General features: G+C 38.6%; 1 protein-coding gene across 2 annotated transcripts in view; it reads left to right on the top strand.

Moving 5' to 3' along the window:
* LOC126262735 (fanconi-associated nuclease 1-like) overlaps nucleotides 1-22,302 on the top strand; it is a 151,858-nt gene extending 129,556 nt beyond the window's left edge. For both annotated transcript variants that reach the window (XM_049959543.1, XM_049959542.1), the window contains 4 exons: nucleotides 4,043-4,338; nucleotides 5,740-5,862; nucleotides 19,001-19,112; nucleotides 20,719-22,302. In XM_049959543.1, the coding sequence (XP_049815500.1) occupies nucleotides 4,043-4,338; nucleotides 5,740-5,862; nucleotides 19,001-19,112; nucleotides 20,719-20,789 (602 nt within the window). In that variant the 3' untranslated portion in view covers nucleotides 20,790-22,302. The remainder of the gene's footprint in view (nucleotides 1-4,042; nucleotides 4,339-5,739; nucleotides 5,863-19,000; nucleotides 19,113-20,718) is intronic.
* Nucleotides 22,303-22,785: the final 483 nt, after the last annotated feature.

Genomic DNA, 22,785 nt, shown 5'->3' with positions numbered 1-22,785 from the left:
ATTAGCACAATTCTGAATGTGTAAAGTTCGAAACACATCATCTTAGTGTTAGGCTGGTACGTTTCAGATTTCATTGCTATTGTACCAACTTAGATATTCATATGATGATTGTAATGATTCACAGAGATATGTTTGTCGAGGCCATGAGTAACATCAGTGATTGTGAAGACCAGGCTGCTAACATCCAGTCCAGATAATGATGGCTGTAGGAAACACAAAAGTATCAGTGTAAGATCAAAAGAAATGCCTCCCAAGGCTGAGAGTATTAAAATCTTAATAGTAAACTGCTGAAGCATTCACAACAAAGTGCCAGAGTTTGAAGCACCCGTAGAAAGCAATGAAACTCACATAATACTGGGTACAGAAAGCTGGTTGAATTCTGAAATTGATAGCAGTGAGATTTTTAAGGAAAATGCTTTTATATCGAAATGATGGGCAAATGGGAAATAAAGGTAGCGTATTTGTCACAGTAGACAAGAAACTCAAATCCACCAAGGTTGGCACTGAAGCTGCATGCGAGACTGTTTGGGCAAGACTTAGTATCAGGGGTGGACATAAAGATATATTTGTTCAGTAACCTAGATAAAAAATCAGTAGTGTCATATCTCATTGAGGAACTTGAAACTTTCAGTGGAGGGCAGGAGCTTGTAGAGGAACTCTGGCTCAAGCTTAACAGAATAGTTGACCATGCACTGGACAGATATGTACACAGTAGAATAGTTTATAATGGGAGGGAACCTCCATGTTATACAGTCAGTGAAAAAAAAAAAAAACTTCTAAAGAAACAGAGATTACTGCATAACAGGTGTAAAACAAAGCGTAGGGCTATAGATAGAGATATGCTGAATGAAATGTATTTGGCTGTCAAGAGAGCGATGCATGATGCCTTCAATGACTACTGTAGCACAATATTCTCAAGTGATCTTTCACAGAACCTAAAAAGATTGTGGTTGTATGTAGAGGCTGTAACTGGCACCAAAGACAGTGTCCAGTCCCTAGTGAATGAGACAGGAACTGAAACTGAGGGTAGCAAAGCAAAAGCTGAAATATTTAACTCAATTTTCAAATGTTGCTTTCCGATGGAAAACCCAGGAGAATTGCCCCAATTTAATCCTCATACCGCTGAAGAGATGAATGAAATAAGTATTATCGTCAGTGGCATTGAGAAACAGTTGAAATTGTTAAAATTGAACAAAGTTCCAGGGCTCGATGGAATCCATGTCGAATTCTATATTGAATTTGCACTTGAGTTAGCCCCTCTTCTAAATACAATCTATTGTAGAAACCTCAAACAAAAAGCCATGCCCAGTTCTTGGGAAAAGGCACAGGTCACACCCTCTACAGGAAGGGTAGTAGAAGTGATCCACAGAACTGTCATCCAATATTCTTGACATTGATTTCTTGTAATGAGTTATCTTGAACAGAATGATCTCCTCAATGCCAACCAGCATTTATTTCGAAAACATCAATCGTGTGATACCAAGCTTGCACTTTTCTCACATGACATACTGAAAGCTTTGCATCAGGGCAGTCAGGTAGTGCTGTATTTCTTGATTTCCAAAAGGTATTAGACTCAGTACCACACCTACACCTATTCTCAGAAGTACGATTATATAGGGTATCTAGTGAAATTTGTGACTGGATTGAGGACTTTTTGGTAGGAGTAAACAGCATGTTGTCTTGGATGGAGTGTCATTGTCAGATGTAGAAGTGACTTCGGGTGTGCCCGAGGATAGTGTGTTATGACCCTTGCTGTTAATGTTGTATATAAATGACCTTGCAGACAATATTAATAGTAAAATCAGCCTTTTTGCAGGTGATGCAGTTATCTATAATGAAGTACTATCTGCAAGAAGCTGCATAATATTCAGACAGTTCTTGATAAGATTTCAAACTGGTGCAGAGATTGGCTCTTGCTTTAAATGTTCAGAAATGTAAAATTTTGCACTTCACAAAATGAAAAAATGTAGCATCCTATGGCTATAATATCAATGAGCCACTGTTGGAGTTGGCCAACTCATACAAATACCTGGATGTAACACTTCATAGGGATATGAAATGCAATGATCACGTAAGTTCAGTCGTGGGTAAAGCAGGTGGTAGACTTCTACTTACTGGTAGAATGCTGGGGAAGTGCAATCAGTCTACAAAGGAGATTTCTTACAAATCACTTGTGCGACTCATTCTAGAATATTGCACAAGTGTGTTGGACTTGTACAAGATAGGACTAACAGGGGATATTGAAAGAATACAGTGAAGGGCAACACAAATGTCACAAGTTTGTTTAATCTGAAGGAAACTGTCACGGAGAAAGCCTTTTAACAAAGTTTCAAGAACCAGCTTTAAATGATTACTCTAGGAATATACTGCAACCCCCTATGTATCATTCACATAGGGAATGTGAGGAGATTAGAATAGTTACTGCAAGCACAGAGGCATTCAAATAATCAATCCTCCTATGCTACTTACATGAATGGAATAGGAAGAAACACTAATAATTGGTAAAATGTGACATACCCCCTACCATGCATCTTATGGTGGTTTGCAGAGAGTGGATGTAGATGTAACACCCATCTCATTTCTCTTTTTCCATCTATGTATTTAGCTGCATCTTTAATGAGTTGCACAACTCCACAAAGGAAGGGGTGAGCCATATAGCAGGCAGTGTAGACAGCCGGTCAGGCAGCAGGAGTGTTCCTTGGGGGATGGGCCAAATTCTAGGAATGGCTGCCCAAGCAGAGGGCAGTGATCTGTCCTCTGTTCAGCAGATAGAACTTGCCAGCCACAATACAGTGTCCAATGTGGCACCAGATAGGCGTGCGTGCAACCCAAGGTCTTTAAAACTGCAGTCCTCGTCCTTTACGGCTGAGGGCTCTTTCAAAAATCACAGTTTGAGGAACAGTGTTGTGCATCTGACAAACGTAAAACAATAACAATAACAATAATTTATAAGCCAGTATATCTGCTCAAAGAACAGCCTGTTGGTGTGTTTTTCAGTGACTGGTTCTCCAGGAAGCCATACTGGGTGAAAGATAACTGTCTTGCTGCTTTCACATGTGAAAGTTATGTGCCAGTTATTGTTAAAGTTTTTTCTTTCTCCTGTTGACATATGGTGTCATCTGTACACTAGTCCACATGGACAATGGATTCTCTCTCACAACATGCAAAGGCAGCTCATTGGTGACGTATCATTGGGGGACTAAATAAACTATCTACTCGGTGGTGTAGCGGATGCGGTCTCTTAAAATTCCATTGGTTAATCATGGACCATTTCTTCCCATTATTGGAGGAAGCTTTGCACAGTGCTTTTGTGGGAACTCTGGGGCAGAGACAAAAAGTAAAAATTTTAGAAGGCACTTGATTACAGGACAGAGACGAAGATACTTGTTTGGGGGATGCGGAAGAAGACACTTGGTTTTGAGACATCGAAGAGAACTGTAGCCTTGCATTTCAGGAATTGGCTCATCCCTCCATGGTTGATGAGTTGTTGCTGCCAGCAGGCTGCAGCAGATGCAGGTCTTGTCACTCTGAGTCAATTCTGGTTAGGATACCGTGCAACATGCTTCATGGGGCTGGGAGTGGATGTAGCATAGGGATGGAGTGTGCTGTAAACCATGTTTTGTTTCAGGCTACTTTTGAACAAAGTGGTGTTGGTGAACTGAGATTGCTCACATGAAGCAGCACACATACTAAGCAATACTGGTCTGATAAAGTTCACACAGTTTCATCATCCGACACATGTTAAAGAATTCTAGTGATGTACAACTGTACAGTTTAAAAAATAGTGACCGTTTTAAGTTTAGGAAAAGTTTTATGGGATGGCCAAAGATTCAGTTTCTAGGGATTAGGAAGGACTTTTTATTGGCCAAGACTACTGGTCATTGCACACTTGAGAGTAACTTTCTGTATATAGATTTTCAGTGTCAGTTTGATCAAAGTATCAGGACTACACCAAAGTGATTTACTGTGATTAATTTTAGGTGCATCTTCAACAAAACTTTGTATAAAAAATATTATATTTAACATTTGTTTACTGTTTCAGGTCTTCATTGTGAAGGTAGTGTGGTAACTTCACTGTTTGCACTATTATTTTGGGACATTCTTTATGACACACCAGTACCGGATGCATTCCTGTCACCATATCAAACAGCTCCACTCGACCTTGGAACTGAATACTTCTACAGCAGTCGTCAGGATTTTGTGGAACGCCGGTTAGCTGAAATTAGAACATGGGATCAACCACATTTGCAGCGTTTTGTAGGGGAACGCTATGAAGAACATCGAGACAAACTGTGTCTTGTTAGCTGGAATTATTTCTGCAGTGTGAAAAAGTTGACGGTTTGTATTGTAAAATGGCATGTTACCTACTTTTTACTATGAAAAATCATATTTTGAAACTGGCATACATTTATTTGATATTTATGAACTTCCCCACACTAGCATATGATTTAGAGTATTGTAATGTCTTCATGGAAACTAAATTATCTGCTTATCAGTGCTGTTGGTACCTTCTCTTATAATTTAATAAATTACCAGTGAAATCAACCACTAGCAAATGCTACTAGGTAAAACTACACTTCACTGTAGGTTCTGCACATGTTCATTAAGAAACATGCTTTGCTGAATGATTCCATTTTTAAAATTTGTCAGTGAATAGTGATCTGTCCTGTGCCTTCCCTACAGCAATGCTTTTGTGATGAACTAATGCTAGATAGGTGAACAGTGTCATCATTTGCAGTAGCAGCTTATTAGTACTTGTATGGCGTAATCCTCTACTTATGGCTTATTGAATCAGAATAGCTTGCAAGCTGTCTTACACACCTTTTCTCTTCCCACTCCACACCTTCTGTCACACACATCCAGAAACAATATATTGATTCATAACACAGTATATAAATATGATAAGATCTAATCTGCTTTAACGCGTCCACTACACAATTCAATGCAGTTATGATTGTGAGAGTATGGAAGACACATGGCAAATGTCTTTTAGTCTCCTTTCCTGTTCAGTATATTTCCATAACATACAAAGAGAGAGGAAATATTGAAGTAACAGATCAGAGTTGGAAACAAAGTATAAAATCCTGTTTGATGGCAATGTCATTATAGGTAGAACACTAAAAGCATTAGGAAGATTAGGATAGAAAAATCAACCATGGCTTTGTTGAAGATACAGTCCCAGTATGTGTGTGAATTGGTATACAGAGCTCTAAATCTGGGTAACCAAATGAATATTTAAACTACTCTCACTGAGTGAGTCCAGGTTCTTAAATACTGATTTAACTTGCTTGGAGTCACATGGTCTACTCAAATTAATGCCTCCTTTCCTCTTTCTTTTTTCTACAGCTCATGATTAAGACAATTTTGTGAGCAAGGCTTGAAATAAGAATACACTTTTTTGGCATGTTTAAAATGAGTAAGAGATACCTGTCTGTTTTTATTTTTGGCTGATATAACTAGAGTTTACTTGAACTCTCTTGTCACCTGATCACTGTCAATATTGTTGCAAAGCTCAGGCTGCAGATCTCAGTAAGACTTCCCCTTACTTTCTTCAGTTCAGATGTGTGTGTGTATTTAAAATAACTGTATAGCAAGCTATTTATGGAGGTGACAATATAAACAATGTGTTTTTGCAATACCTAACAGGAGTACCATCACTCCTTCACAGTACACTAAACAATTAACCTCTGCTAGAAGACTGTACAGTATGTAATTTGATCCATTGATTAACTGTTACAGGGACTTGTGAGATGCATGGGAGGACAACTGCTGGCAGTTGTATGTGAACGACTGGTGAAAAACTTTCATAGCTGTCGCCGGGGCTTTCCTGATCTTGTTCTGTGGATGCCAGCTTCTGGAAAGGTAAGCTTCAATGAAATGACCAATTGCTTCCCCCAGTGTTTATGCAATGAAGAAAAATACAATTAAGTGAGTTAAGCATGACCCACAGAAATCCATGAATAGCATTTTTATGTTTTACACTATTGTTGCATAATACCACATGGAAGTATCCAACAGTTAATAACTTCTTAACTTGAACCAACAGTCATTCTTCCCTTGCACCACTGTGATTGGAGCAGGAAAGGGGTAGCAGTGGTATATGAAATTCTCTCCACCACCCACCATAGGTTGGCTTGCAGAGTATAGATTTAAATGTAGAATTATATGAGGAGAACTAATATTCTTCAATTTTCATTCTTTTAATTTTGATTTTTGGTGTGTGCAGGGAGACAAAACAACAGTGCCCACATCAAAACTGAGTTTATTGTGTAGTTTCTCTCCCTATGATTCTAGCAAAGCTAGCCGTTATTCTTAAAGGGTGGTAGGAGACTCTTTTCTAGTTCTTTATCAGACACAGGGATTAGTGACCCGAATATTTTGTGTCTTTTGGCCTCAAATGCTTTGCATTGGAAGATTCAGTATGGTGCAGTTTCAGTCCCCTCACCACATTGTTTACACTTAGAAACTTCCTTCTCTATACTCATTATCTGCAGGTGTTTTTTAAAGTTCCCATATTCAGTCATCAGTCCTAACATTGTTTTTGGACCTTAGTCCAATATTCTGCATGCTGCCTACTGATCCAGCTGTGGAGTTTTGATTTTACCATTGCCTTAGTGATGGTTAGAACAGGTTCCAGTCAAACAAATGGAGGCGTCACTCCTGTCCTGTCCGGCCCATCAGCTGTTTCATTGGCACTAATTTCTGAGTGACTAGGGATCCACTGCAGGTTTACCATGTTACTTTCCCCTATCCTCACAAGGGCTTCATCACATTTTGCAGCAATCTTTGAGCTCATTGCATGGGTTCATGGAGATTTCAGAGCTGCTTGGCTGCCTGAATGAATGTAGATGCCACAATACTTCTAGCACCTACACAGATTCTGTCTTGTGTAAGCCGTACCCCATGAACCCCTTCCCCACCTTCATCTGATTTTGACCCATCAGTAAACCAGACTGTCTCCTGAACAGAATCATGGTTAATTTGTCACTGCTCCCTACTTCCAATTGTTACCATTCCTACATTTACCACATAATTATATTGGTGTGGAGTTCTGGCTATCCTAAAGATTCCCAATTATTTCCTGTTTTCGACCTGTATGCCTTTTCTGCTGTCTCCAATGTAACCCAAAGGTATAATGGGGGATGTCGAGCACGATCTCCATCCCAGCAGATTGTGTGCTGCTAATTTCGCCTGTTATGACTAAGCAAGGCAGTCTCTGCACCTTCCCAAGCCTCTGAGCACCCACCTTTTGTTCTACTTTATTCCACCACACTATCACCCCTTAAATTATCACAGGTCTTATTACAGAACATACTCTTGGATCTTAGATTATAGATTTTACCACAAGGCCTTCTAGTGCACATAAGACCACCTTTCACCATCTACATCTACATCCATACTCCACAAGCCACCTGACGGTTTGTGGCGGAGGGTACCTTGAGTGCCTCTATCGGTTCTCCCTTCTATTCCAGTCTCATATTGTTCGTGGAAAGAAGGATTGTCGGTATGCCTCTGTGTGGGCTCTAATCTGGTTTTATCCTCGTGTTCTCTTCGCGAGATATACGTAGGAGGGAGCAATATACTGCTTGACTCCTCGGTGAAGGTATGTTCTCGAAACTTCAACAAAAGCCCGTACCGAGCTACTGAGTGTCTCTCCTGCAGAGTCTTCCACTGGAGTTTATCTGTCATCTCTGTAACGCTTTCGCGATTACTAAATGATCCTGTAACGAAGCGCACTGCTCTCTGTTGGATCTTCTCTATCTCTTCTATCAACCCTATCTGGTACGGATCCCACACTGCTGAGCAGTATTCAAGCAGTGGGCGAACATGCATACTGTAACCTACTTCCTTTGCTTTCGGATTGCATTTCCTTAGGATTCTTCCAATGAATCTCAGTCTGGCATCTGCTTTACCGACGATCAACTTTATATGATCATTCCATTTTAAATCACTCCTAATGCGTACTCCCAGATAATTTATGGAATTAACTGCTTCCAGTTGCTGACCTGCTATTTTGTAGCTAAATGATAAGGGATCTTTCTTTCTATGTATTCGCAGCACATTACAATTGTCTACATTGAGATTAAATTGCCATTCCCTGCACCATGCGTCAATTCGCTGCAGATCCTCCTGCATTTCAGTACAATTTTCCATTGTTACAACCTCTCGGTATACCACAGCATCATCTGCAAAAAGCCTCAGTGAACTTCCGATATCATCCACAAGGTCATTTATGTATATTGTGAATAGCAACGGTCCTACGACACTCCACTGTGGCACACCTGAAATCACTCTTACTTCGTAAGACTTCTCTCCATTGAGAATGACATGCTGCGTTCTGTTATCTAGGAACTCTTCAATCCAATCACATGATTGGTCTGGTAGTCCATATGCTCTTACTTTGTTCATTAAACGACTGTGTGGAACTGTATCGAATGCCTTACGGAAGTCAAGAAACACGGCATCTACCTGGGAACCCGTGTCTATGGCCCTCTGAGTCTCGTGGACGAATAGTGCGAGCTGGGTTTCACAAGATCATCTTCTTTGAAACCCATGCTGATCCTACAGAGTAGATTTCTAGTCTCCAGAAAAGTCATTATACTCTAACATAATACGTGTTCCAAAATTCTACAACTGATCGACGTTAGAGATATAGTTCTATAGTTCTGCACATCTGTTCGATGTCCCTTCTTGAAAACGGGGATGTCCTGTGCCTTTTTCCAATCCTTTGGAATGCTATGCTCCTCTAGAGACCTACGGTACACCGCTGCAAGAAGGGGTGCAAGTTCCTTCGCGTACTCTGTGTAAAATCGAACTGGTATCCCATCAGGTCCAGTGGCCTTTCCTCTTTTGAGCGATATTAATTGTTTCCCTATCCCTCTGTCGTCTATTTCGATATCTACCATTTTGTCATCTGTGCGACAATCTAGAGAAGGAACTACAGTGCAGTCTTCCTCTGTGAAACAGCTTTGGAAAAAGACCTTGGAGCATATATTCTTTATGTGAAGGGTCCATGATAGTTTCACATACAGGATTACCCCTAGGTACTTTACTACCCTTTCTACTGGTAGAATTTCATCAAAAAACATGTCCTGGGTATGCTTCCTTGTGAATAGTAGTAAAACGGTTTTCCTGGGACTGACCCTTAGATCCTATTTCCTACACCAGTTTTACAATGTTCAGAGGGCATTGTGCCATTGTTCTGACTACTTGCAAATTTGTTGTTTTGGTTTCCTGTAAACCAGTACCTCAAGGGACTGAATCTTGGTCTATGTTATCTGCCAGAGTGCATTGAGGGAAGTGAGTCTTGAGCAGCACATTTAGCATCTCATGTGCTGTTGTTGTATATGTACCATGCACCTTCCTTTCTTGCTTAGTAGAGTGCCTTATGTATTTGTTGGTATTCTTGTGAGGATTTTATGAAGTCTGGCCCTAGTAGCAGAATACCTTCTCGGATGAAAGTTTCTCTTGCTTAATAATAAGGTTGTGTTTGACAAACATTTCCTGATATTTTGCCCAATGTCCATTCCTTATTGTAGAGCTGTCTCCTTTGCAATTTCAGATTATTGTTCTACCAAGTTACATTCCTGTTTGCACACTTCTTGGGGATCAGGCAGTTTTCTAAGTACGAGATCATAATGGCAGATGTCACTTCATCTGCTATTTCCTCTACATCCACTGGATATCTTGTCAAAGTTTTCACTTCAGATAAGCTCAGGTTTAGGTCCCTCCTATATGAGATCCAGTCTGTTTTCCTAGGATTCCTATACGCCATGGTCAGTTGAACATCAATTTCAACCCCAAACTTCACATGTGGTCAGTTAAAGATGACACTGTCACAACATGCCATCTTTTGGTGCAACTACCTGTTAAGATGAACCGAAAACTTACGTCATGTACTTCTTCTCGTCTTCTGTTCCTGAAGGTATGTTCCCTACCCCTGTTCAAAATATCTAAATTGCTCTCCAATTGGCATTCAAGTATGTACTCACCTCTGCTGTTAGTGTCACTGTTTCCCCACTCCAGGTTGTGGGTATTGGCACCACAACCAACAGTTGTTAATTCACCTGTGAGCAGCTGTCTATTGTCTCTTCACTCCCTTGGAAGGTGGAGTGCTGTCATTGTTTAGACACTAAGATGAAACCGATACAAATTCCCCCAAGCGTCCTTCCTCTTGCAACTGTCAGCATGAATAAAATTCCATTCTTGACATAAACGCATGCTCAGTTTTTTTTTTAAGGATATGAGTCCATTTACCTCCAGTTCCTCCTGAATCAAGACCATAACCACTTTATGTCTTGCCAGAAGATGAATCAAGGCTGCAGTTTCCCCATAATGTGTTACCAGCTCCCTTGTGTGGTCTCTTCCAATGTCCTTAATTACCCTTGACAGTATCCTGAGAGAACCCTAAATGCAGTTTCAGGTGCTACTGTCACATTGTTCTTGTGACTCCTTACTGACTTCCACCACAAGAGATTGATCATCAGATATAACCTTCTGGTTGATTACTCTCAATCCCTTTTGGTTTAGTAAGATCTTTGGAGAAACAGCCTTAAGAAGGTTTGGCAGCCAAATTGATATCTTTGTGTTCTTGAAGAGTCTTGACGAGCAATTCCTCCAAAGGGGATATCTGGGCTCCATCTCCTTAAGCCAATCCACTGTTCCCATCCTCTCACAAACAAAGATAGGCCCTCCTGAATTTAGGACCTAGACTTGTGCCCCCCCCCCCCCTTCCAAGAAAGCCATCTGAACTAGCTCCTCCTGCTGCTGCAAGGTGATGTCAATTAGTGGATATCCCTGTTGGATAACGGCAATCTTAAATAACTAGACTGCAGTACTACAGGTCTGTTTCTCTATTTCTTGCCTTGGCTTTTACAAGATCTGATTGTCCTGCAAAGAGGGAGTTCTAGACACTTCCCCCGTTCTCTTGTTCCCTGTCTTTGAATTGGAAACATTCTGTATATCCCCTTCATTTTGACATGGTGTTTTTTTTTGCAGGTTTCATAATCCTTTTGTTGTACTAAAACTCTGTAAAATTTTTCAGTTTGACCACAAGTCTATATAAAGTGGTATAAGTAACATACAGTATAACTGGCAAATGCCTTCCCACTTAAGACTGTGCAAGCTAATACTTTTCTGGATTATCATAATGAACCAGCAGCAGGATTTCCTCCTACCTGTTTTCAGTGAATCTGTCATTCATATTGTCCCTCGAAGCAATTCCTGTAGTACGTTATATTCCTTAGAAGCGGCAATCAGACAGTCTGTGATTGTAAGTGGACGTACAGGCAGCTAATCTACTGGAAATAAGTCCCAGGATGCCTTAATGGTGCACTTATTAGCAATCACAGTAAAACAGTTTCAGTTAAATAGTCTGAAATGATTCATCTCAAAAAGTTAACGAAATTTGAGAGCATGATAAAATTGACTATTACAGAAAGACAGACTCGGACTCTTTCCTATCGCCGACTGGTGGTATTGGCGTGCAGCCAAAATTCTCGCATATTCCTTGAAACTTCATAGCTATTTATATATTGTCAGTAGCTTAACAATGTTCATTTGTTAACTAGTTTGCTGTATAGTGATATTGTCGTCTCAAAGCTCTGATGACATGTAGGCTCCTCCTAGTAATTGTTGTGGCAAAAGTGTGGACTTTCTCATCTGATATTTAATGAAGATAATTATGAATTTTGTGCATGAATGTATGTGGTTCCCCCATGTACTGATCACCAAGCAAGATTCATTCTCATGCTTCCTACTTATTCTCACTCTAATGATTCACTACTGTGCCATATGGTCCATCCATTACTGATGCCTGCATAGGAAACAGTACCTCACTCAGTACTGTTGTGTCTTGCAGTGCTGCTTAAGGAAGTGAATTACTTCTGCTAGCTGCAGCATCCCAATAAAGTAAAAGCTAGAAAAAATAAACTGCTGTACGAAGTCGGAGAGCTTCACGAGGTCTTATGTTTGTGATCTTTTCATTCCCTCCATTTATATATAGGAAGCCATTCAATCCCTCCTTTGCTTTTCGTTCTCTGATACGATCTCTCCTCTGAGCCCCACACAAGAATTTATTATACTTGGCCTGCTCCAACTGCTCAGTAACGTTTTCCACTTCTTGAACTGGTCTATCGCCTGATCCAGTTGCAAAAATGACTTCCACAACTTCCAACTCTGATGCTTATGTTTTTGAGGCCTCATCAGATCCTTCAGTTTTTGTATTGTTTTCTGTGTTTGCCAGTTTGGTCCCATGAGAACTGGTGATATATCGGATCAACACCATTGAAGCCTCCCACCGTGTGAGTCTAACCAGTCAGGGAGGTCACCTGGTATCCCTGAGGCTCTGTTCAAGGCGCACCTTCCCACGTGCCATGTACTTCTCGGCAGAGATCGCATTGTACCTTGTGTTGGGTACCCAGGGAATTGGGGAAGGACAGTGGGAATGAATGTGGGAAGAAATGAGGCCTTATTCATCCATTGAGATGTTCTGACGAGTTCCTGCCAGTAGCTGCGCTACAGCTGGTATAGCCCTCAGCTTCACAAGAACACGCAACCCTCTCTGCCCGCACAGTCAGTGTTATGATAAGGTGGTGTTCCCTGGAGAGATTCGTATAATTACCGTCTTCGAAAACACATTGTATGTAAGTTTAATTGATGATTGATTAAATTAAGTCACACAGCTAAACTACAAATACTCTATTTTATAGCCAATTGCTGGTGTAATCATGTGTAATCACAGATTTATAAAACTGAAACTTTCCAGAATGTAGTAATAGCTCAGTTGCACATGTATGGAGGAGATAATCAACTGTGGTCTTTGACTACTGGTCCTCACACATGAGAGTCCACTGCATCAGTTACAGTACCAGCTTGTTGAGTTGCATTTTTCAGGCTACTCTAAATTGCAGGTTGCCTATACATCATATCTTCCCAGATCACAGAAAAGTATGGTATGTGATCCAGTGTACCTTTCTAGAGTAATATTTTAAAAAACCAACTCAAATGTCTAGTCACAAATTTTTATTACAAAACTCTGCTAGTTGACAGCAATAATGGCTGTGCCAGAACATCAGCATTATACCAAATACAGTTCCATAGTTAAATTATTTAGTAATTTTGATGATTATATAATTTTATTATTTTTCTCTTCAGTTTTGTACGGCTGCCCTAAGTACTCCTGATCCAGCATTGTTGCAAAGCACGTGAACACATGTTGGAAATTCTTACTAAAAGTATTGTTTTTATGTATTGCATGTGACTATTATTTCTCATCAAAGACATATTATTAAACCCAGCTAAACTCTGAGGATTCAATGAAAGTCCGAAGACAGTTTTGTTGCAACTCTCCTCACTAGTCTATTGTTGAATTCAGTTTTTTACTCTTACAGCAGAATAAGTTTGGACCTTAACGGTTCTTTATTAATTGTATATTTAAAGAGAATTTCTTGCAATTTAATTCCACTTCTCGTAGAAACATTATAAAAAATCAGTGCCAATAAAGGTTATTTAAAATAGTTCTGCTATCTTGTAAAATAGGTGTTTTAGTAGCTAATCATAAATCTTATTTTTGAGAATATCAGAGGGCAAGGACCAAACATGTATTGGAAGTGTATTAAAAATATTTAAGCATGTTAGTGTATATGAGTTTGTGGTCTTTGTCAGTCAGTGTCTCAATATATTGAAGTTGTCTCTAGTATATTCTCTTTAGTACTGAACACATGTAACTTGCTTTTGACATAAAGCAGTGCCACCTAGATATAAGGGGTTAACAACCGTCAGTATCTTGAGCTTCATAAAGAGGGATTGCTCGTGCTCATAAGGTTTCACTTTGCTCATTATTTATAACTTTCTTTTTAATTTTCAGAATTTCACTAACATGTCTCCATGTCAGTATGCTGTTGGAAACGTGTAACTGAAATTGGCCAAAAGATGCCTCCTTAATATGTTCATTAGTGACTGTGTTCTTCAGTTTCCATGCTTGCAGATATGACTAAAATCCCAGAATTAGTTCATGTGTTTTAGCAGGAATTAATTAGAAGAAACCCAATTCATTGCTAATTGTAATTTTTTCATGTTGCCTGCTGCGATTCTGTGGTGTGTGTGAGCTGCATATTCAGCAGTGCCCTGTCATCTTCATAACATGCTACTGAATTAGTTCCTACAGGATAAGATAATTATTAATAGTAATGACGAACAAGAATGGACCAAGGACTGAGCCCTATGGCACTTTGTCCAAGCTTCCTTCAATGAAGAGTATCTGTTTTTAACTGAGAAGGACTGTCCCTTGTTACTTAAATAGTACTTAAGCTATGTTGTTTATGCTGTAAAATTCCTGTTTTGCTAGTAGTGTGTTAAGGGATATACAGTCAAAGACTTTGCTGAGCTCGCATAGTACAACAGAGCTTAGATCATTATTTTCATATACATTTAGCATAGGGCAGTGGTAGTACAAGGTCTGTTCAACAAATTTTGGAACTTTGGCCACAAAGGTTTTCTACACTTACCTTTTGCTTATTGTGCACGGTCTCCTTCGAAATACTCTCCTCCACAATTGATACACCGCTTCCTACGCCATTTCCGCCTCTTGCTGGATCACGCGAAGTGCCATCTGCGGATTTTCTTGTATATTGTCTATCGTTGCAAATCTTTGTTCTTTCAGTGGGGTTTTCAATATTGGAAATTAAAAAAAAAGTCTGGGGCCAGGTTTGGCGAGCACAGAGGATGACACACCACAGTGATTTTGTTTCTTTGTGTAATAGTCATGCACCAACAGGGATGAATGTCTGGATGCATTATTGTAATGCAAGAGCCTTGAATTGTCTCACCACATTTCAAGCTGTTTCCTTTTCACATTTTCTCGCAGGCATCGCAACACGTCCTGATAGTGCAATCGATTAACTGTTTTTGTCTCTGTGTAACAAATTCATGATGAGCTAATGACCTTTTTTGTCTTGCACAATCTTTTACAGAGCATTGTGAAGATTGAACCTTTGTCTCAATGTCATAACTGTAGATCCACATCTCATCACCAGTTATGATTCTCTGAAGGAATATCTTGTTCCCATTTGAGCAGTCCAAAAGCTCTTCACGGATTTTAAGGCGAAGGTCTTTGTGGACTAGACTCGTGAGCCATGGGACGAACTTGGTGGTAACATGATGAATTCCAAGATGCTGTGTCAGGATTTCATGACATGATTCAACTGAAATGTCTTGGACAGTCAGTCTTCAATTGGCAAGCACCATTTCATTGAGGTTCCTGACATAAGTGTTGTCGGTAGACGTCGAAGGGCGTTCCTGAACGAGCGTCATCTTTAACTTCCGTCTGGCCATTTTTAACGATGTGAACTATTCGTAACATCAAGTATGGCTTAAGCACTCACCATTCATTTGCTATGTGTCTGTGAATATTTTCTTGAGTTCCACGTAAAATTTAATGCAGACACGTTGCTCCTCTATATCTGCCATCTCAGAATTCGCGAACTGTGTGACACAGTGCTCTACTCAATACAGCACTGAACAATAAGTAACAGACATACAATGATGAAACTTCCCGGGAGTTACACATTAAACACAGGCATGTGCAGGGGTGCTAACCACATTTCACTCCAACACATCATCAGTGTAAAACTACGAATGTTCCGGAATTTTTTGAACAGACCTCTCATATTTTCCCCATCTTGGAATCCAAACTGTCTGTTGGAGAGGAAATCATGCTTTTCAAAATAGCTACTTAGCAGATTGTACATGAGTAATAGTTTTGGGCCAGAAGCTTATGTAGTTTTTTAAAGATTGTCATTGCTTTAGCAGTTTTATGTGGATCAGATTCTAAATATATATTAAGAATTAAATCATGAGGTTGATAGATAAGATGTATTGTTTTTTCTGTTTTAGTTAAATAAATTGAGAACCAATAAGACTCCGTACATCTGAAATGAGAGAACGTTGACACAGCTTTTATAATCTCCTTGGGGATGACGACATTCCAGTGGAAGGCATCCCAACTATGTTGCTCGGCACCAAGCAGGTCTAATGTATATGTCCCATTTTTCTTGATTTTGTTTTTCATATCACTCACAGGTTAGGAAGGAATCATTTACTCATTCTGAGTCCCCTACTGCATCTTGTGTTAAGTTTTGGGAATTTTCTTGATTGACACTTCCTGTACAGCTTCACGTTTGCTGGGAGCACCTTCTGTGCAATGTTCACAAGCAAGTTTTTATCCAAGGTCAATTTGTTTTATATATTTAAGAAAAGCTCTGTAAGTAGTGTCACTTAGCTTAGGGCCTTGTTTACAAGGATTTTTATATAGATTTGCAGTTTGATGATCCCTGATTGTTATCTATTTTTTCAGAATGATTTTTCATTTCTGATCATATATTTTTAAAAGTTCTTGATCATTTGCACAGTTGTTATCTACTTGATTGCGAAACATCATACCTGTTTTTATCTGAAAATGTACCTGCTTTTGTGAATTTTGTTGGCCCTTTTTCAGCTAAAATCCTACCTTTGTGCGACACTTCCTTCTGCTCAGATGATTTATTTCTTTTGTCTTGTGTCTCTTCACTTCATTTTTGCTTTGATTATAGTTCCCAGTTTTCATTCTTGAGTGCACCAATGTCTCTTCCTAAGGCATGGACTATGAACCGCAAGCGTGAAACTTGTTCATTTCACTTTGTTACTTCAGTGTTACAATTCTCATAAACTCCATCTTTATGTGCATAACTGTAACTTTTTCTTGTACGACCATTATGCAATTGAATAATAGTGTGAAAGTCTTCATATCTGTGTAACTAGTTCAACCTACATCCACATCCAGTCTGCTTACTGTACTCAAGTCTTGGTCTCCCCTACAATTTTTATGCTATAAAATTTCCTCCATTACCAAATTAAATGTTCGTTGATCCCCCAGGATGTGTCCTATCACCATGTCCTTTCTTTCAACCAAGTTGTGCCATAAAGTGCTTTTCTCTCCAATTCAGTTTAATACCTCGTCATTAGTTACTATTTTCCCATCTAATCTTCAGCATTTTTCCACAAAATACTGCTTCAAGGCTTCTTTTCTATTTTTGCCATTACTGTTTATTGTTCTCACTTATGGCCGGGTTCCATACAAATCCTTTCAGAAAAACTGTTATAATACCTAAATTTGGATTCACTCATAATGTATTTCTCTTTTTCACATAGTCTTTTCTTGTTATTTCCAGTTTATGTTTTGTGATGGAAGATCGGAAAGTAACACACAATAATTTTATTACCAAAAAGTTTAATAGGTAGCAAAACAAAAAAATATCAGAAATGAACCTTCATCTTTTACCTACTTTTCCTACTTTTCTACATAGTCACCAACTTTCTCGGCACATTTCTCCTAGTGTGGTACCAGTTTCAAAATGCCCTGTTTGTAGATGTCCATTTGGATGGAGTATAGCCATCTGCGGACTGCTCATTTCACTACCACATCTGTTGCAAAGTGTTAGCCAGCCAAGAATATCTTCATGGGACCAAATAGATGAGTCTGTCTGGATTGTATGGTGGATGCTGGTGGTATTCTTGTGAACAGCAGCAACAACATGGGGGCGAGCATTGTCATGAAGAAGTTTAACACCATCAGCATTAACATTGTGGCGTTTGACACAAAGGACACAATGCAACTTCACCAAAGTTTTAATGTAGGCTGCAGCATTCACAATGATACCATTTCTGCAAGTCCACCAGTAACACACCATGAATATCCCAGAACACTGTCACAAACATTTTCATAGTAGGTTGAGTCACTTCGGATTTTATTTTTTTTTACTGGGGAGCCAGCATGTTTCCATTCCACAGAGGCCTGCTTGGTTTCGGGCTTGCAGTTGTGCACCCACGACTTATCACCAGAGGTGGTCCCTTTCAGAAAGTCGTGACCATCTGTGGCATAATGTGTTAAGTGATCCAAGCTTGTCATCATTCGTTGGCCCTTGTGGTTGTCTGTTTGGTTCTTAGGCACCCAGTGAGCACTAACTTTACAACATTTCAATGTGTTATGAACAATATCATACACTGTACTTTAGGAAATGTTGAACTGCTGTGATACAGTTTGCAGTTGCACATGCCGGTTATTCAAAATTGCTGCCTCGGTGGCTCCAACATGCTGCGAAGTTGCAGCTGTTACCGGCTGCCCAGAGCATGGCAAATCACTAATGTTCACATGGCCCTCTTCGAAGAATGCACATCACCTGTAGACATTGCTACGATCCAGTCGTCCCCATACGTGCCCTGCAGGTCCGTGTGAATTTCACTTGGTTTACGTCCTCTGGCCCACAAGCAGTGAACTACAATTCGCTGCTCGTCACAAGTTGATTATGTGTGTGCCATGTTTGTTTTGTAGTTCAGGCTTCTCTCGCTAGAGCTCCACAGGAAAACAAAATACCCTCTGTAGCACAAACTATATCATCGTTGAATTTCACGATTCCAGCTGCAATACTAGGGGAGAAAAAAAAGTTATTGTGCATCACTTTCTGAACCTCCACCGTATATCCCTTTACTTTTGCTGTTGTCGGTTATTTTGCTTCTCAAGTAGCAAAACTTACACACTAGTTTCAGTGTTGTATATCCAAATCAAATTCTCTCACAAATATACGAAATTTCCTGTGTGTTATTTTATAAGGTGAAAAAATTATTAATTTTAATTATTAATTAATTTAATTTAATTATTAATCACATTTATTTGCTATTTGTTTTACTAATTATTTATTTTGCAAAAATAAGTAATTAGTGAAATCAGTGCCAAGTAAGTGTTTTTTTTCCCATGTAATAAAGTTTCACCAAGTACCCAAAATCAACGGATATTATTAATCTGAAACTTCATTTCATACTTGATGAATAAGTGTGATGTAATTTCTTACCATTCTGAGATTTTTGTATTAACTGTCTCTTTGAAAATGAATTAGCTATATGAAAGGAATGCCATTCCTTGATAACTGGTAATATTTATGTAGTATTGTATTTCTTTTTGATGCAGTGCAAGATAGTGGAAGTGAAAGGCCCCAATGACCGTCTGTCTCCAGACCAGGAGGTCTGGCTGGATTTTCTTTTCCGTGCTGGTGCTGACGTAGAGATCTGTCATGTAGAAAGTGAGTAAACTTCAGTTTTATTACAGGTTGGACATACTGTTACTGTTGATAGTTTAGTTGTGAGGTGTGCAACACAAGAGAGTGAGTGTGAACTTACAGTGTTAAGAGGAGATGATCACAAAATGCTACTAAAATTTGCCAAATAAACACCAACTCAAAATATGCCATAAATAGTACGATAATGCAGATAAAATTGGGGGGGGGGGGGATCAAAGTCACTTTGAGAACAAGGAAAGCAAATGAATATTACAGAAAATATGGAGTTATGGCCCTGTAGGGAAAAAAAGTGTCTTTGGCCTACTTTACGAGTACATGCAATCTAAATCAGGGTACTAGACTGATTGGTGTGAGGTGAGTATATTTGTCATTGTACCATCTCATCTAGAATATCGTGGTGGATGAGTCAGCTCTCAGTATTAATTGTTGTGTAAACATACATATTTATTCAACTAATATTGTCTTAAGTCAAGCGGTACATGTATAGTGAATATAATAGAGGGAAACATTCCACGTGGGAAAAATCTATCTAAAAACAAAGATGATGTGGCTTACCGAACGAAAGTGCTGGCAGGTCGATAGACACACAAACAAACACAAACATACACACGAAATTCAAGCTTTCGCAACAAACGGTTGCTTCATCTGGAAAGAGGGAAGGAGAGAGAAAGACGAAAGGATGTGGGTTTTAAGGGAGAGGGTAAGGAGTCATTCCAATCCCGAGAGCGGAAAGACTTACCTTAGGGGGAAAAAAGGACAGGTATACACTCGCACACACACACACATATCCATCCGCACATACACAGACTATGTGCGGATGGATATGTGTGTGTGTGCGAGTGTATACCTGTCGTTTTTTCCCCCTAAGGTAAGTCTTTCCGCTCCCGGGATTGGAATGACTCCTTACCCTCTCCCTTAAAACCCACATCCTTTCGTCTTTCCCTCTCCTTCTCTCTTTCCTGATGAAGCAAACGTTTGTTGCGAAAGCTTGAATTTCGTGTGTATGTTTGTGTGTCTATCGACCTGCCAGCACTTTCGTTCGGTAAGTCACATCATCTTTGTTTTTAGGTACATGTATAGTCATTGACAAGTGTCAGCTTTGTCTCTGGATGACTGCTTTTGCACAAAGGACAGAGCAGAATAAGCTGCCTGTAAATCTTACATAGGAATGCTTCAGCTGTAAAATAAAGCAGCTGTGTCTATGGACAAAAATAGTTACAAAAATTTCCTACTGCTTTGATCCCATTATTGTAAAATTCTTTTATTTTCTCTTTATGTTCTCATGTTTCCGTAAGTCATTTCATGTGCATGCTGGAACACACACACACACACACACACACACACACACACACACACACACACACACACACACACACACACACTTCCTTGAAACTGGAATATTGTTTATGCTTTTGATAAAAGTGCATACAGATGTAAACTAAAATGACTAGTTCCATCAGTAGCTTGGAAAGTAATGGTTTGGCTGACAACTAGAAAGAGAAAATACAATTGTGTTTTGCTTCCATAGTTGAAGAGAAAACAAGTATAAAACAGCAAAAATACTGTAATTTTACAGTTATGATTTTAATGAATGTGTTGTTTGTTTCAGCAACGGGCTCTAAGAAACTTCAGAAGAAGACAGTTATCACTGATGACAATTCTGACAGTGAAACAGCTTAGCACTGGTTTTATTATGAACATAGCAGTGAAGCATCTGATTGCACCATGCTAAGGTTTAAAAGCACAGCAATTCATCAGCATGCTTGGTTCATTGTATACTTATTAACATGCACTTTAATACTACATACAGTTGTAACATTAGAGTGCCACATTATATTTGCTTCAGAAAATAAAATGTGAATTTTGACTTACATTGGTTTTACAACACTGCTTTTCAGTGTCTTCATATATTTTTGTGAGAAGGCTGAAGTGTATGCAGATGGAATGGGTCTTGTGTAACCTGAGATCTACCATAATTTGGATCTACAAATTATATGTTCTTGTGCCCATTTGGTGTTTACTCTGATAAGCAGGCCTTTCACTTACTGTTGCTAGATTAAATAATGTACGTTAATAACATATTTTTGTATGTCTCCAGCATTTCTGGTCTCATGATGTGATAAAACTTATTGCTGTGATATGCTCCATAAGTTTAATAAGTTTCCATTTTATGTTTTCTAAGTTCTTTCTTTAAGACACACTAATATTGTGCTCTCCCTCTTTTCAGTGAATGCTAATTTTGAGAAAACATATTGACATTTAGCTCTCATATATTCATATATAGTACAAAGTTACCACTTGTAGAGGACAGATGCAAAAAATAAATAAATTAGTAGAGAGAGAGAGAGAGAGAGATATCATATTGCTCATAATGGAATTCAGTGTCTTATCAGATATACATAAGCCAAGTGTATATTATATTTTGATCTCTGCATCCTTTGAGTTATTATAAGAGGGTAGATTTTTTTGCTGTTATAAGCAAATACTAGAGTTGATTACATATGGTATTTGCATGTAACATCCAAAAATAATGTTAATGACATTGCTATTTTTTACATTTATTACTTTAATAGTTTAAATGTATGTTATTGCTGTTAGAAGTGATAATATTTTATTATTGATTGTTGTTGAAGAATTACACAATTTATGTTTTGATTTATGTCTAAAGTATGCCTATATTAAAAAGATGTATATTAAAATTGCTTTAAATTATTCATGATATTGTTTATAAAGCTTTTTTTGTAAATATTTGTAACTGAAGGGTACGGTCCACACTGATGGTGATAAATCATTTCCTTAAAATTACTTTTAATTTCTGTATTTTGAGCATTATTTTTATTGGACCATAGCCATGATAAAAGCCTTAAAAATAGTAATAAACCATTTTCCATTGTAATTCTACTTCTACAGATGTAAAATTTTCAACATGTACTGTCAAAGGAAGACTTAGTGTAGTTGTAGTTTCTAGTGTGGGAAGAGAGATGAATGAATGAATAACTTAATTGTAGCTACTGTTCCTGAATGTAATGAAGATGTTTGTAATCCATAACTTGACTATATCATGAGTTTATAGGGAGACATAACAGTAGCTTACATGTAACTATGAGTTGTACTACATTTATAGGTATCAAGGTTCATTTGCATGTGTAAATTTATAAATAAACGTTTTTACTTTGTTGTATATATTTTAATATATTTGTTCTTTTTATTTTAGCAATTAAATCACAAAACTTGAAAAACAGTTAACTTCTTCCCATGGCAAAATTATGTCAGATCTAAGGACTATGCCAAAATTAGTGAATCAGATTACAAATTGTAGTTCTGTTCTTGTGGGAGCTACATTAGTGAAACAATCACTCTGAATTGCAAATATTTTGAAACTTACTGGCAGATGAAAACTGTGTGCTGCATCAGGATACAGTTTTAATCTGCCAGAAAGTTTCAAGTCAGTGCGTACTCAGGTGCAGGGTGAAAATTTATTGAGCTGACATTTTGTTTTTTCTTCATTTAAAAGAATATCTTTAATGCATCTTGCTGTGACACTCATTTTATTCATTGGCATCTTCTGATCATATGTCTCAACCGAATTTGTTTTCCTGCTAATAAAGTCACATTATAGTCTTTAGCAGCATACTCAACTGCATTTTTCATTGCTGTAGAAATCAATTTATGTGGA

Source organism: Schistocerca nitens, chromosome 6 (genome assembly GCF_023898315.1).
Source record: "Schistocerca nitens isolate TAMUIC-IGC-003100 chromosome 6, iqSchNite1.1, whole genome shotgun sequence".
Taxonomy (NCBI): Eukaryota; Metazoa; Arthropoda; class Insecta; order Orthoptera; family Acrididae; genus Schistocerca; species Schistocerca nitens.
The sequence above is the reverse complement of the archived record's forward strand: the minus strand, read 5'-3'. Positions and strand labels throughout refer to the sequence as shown.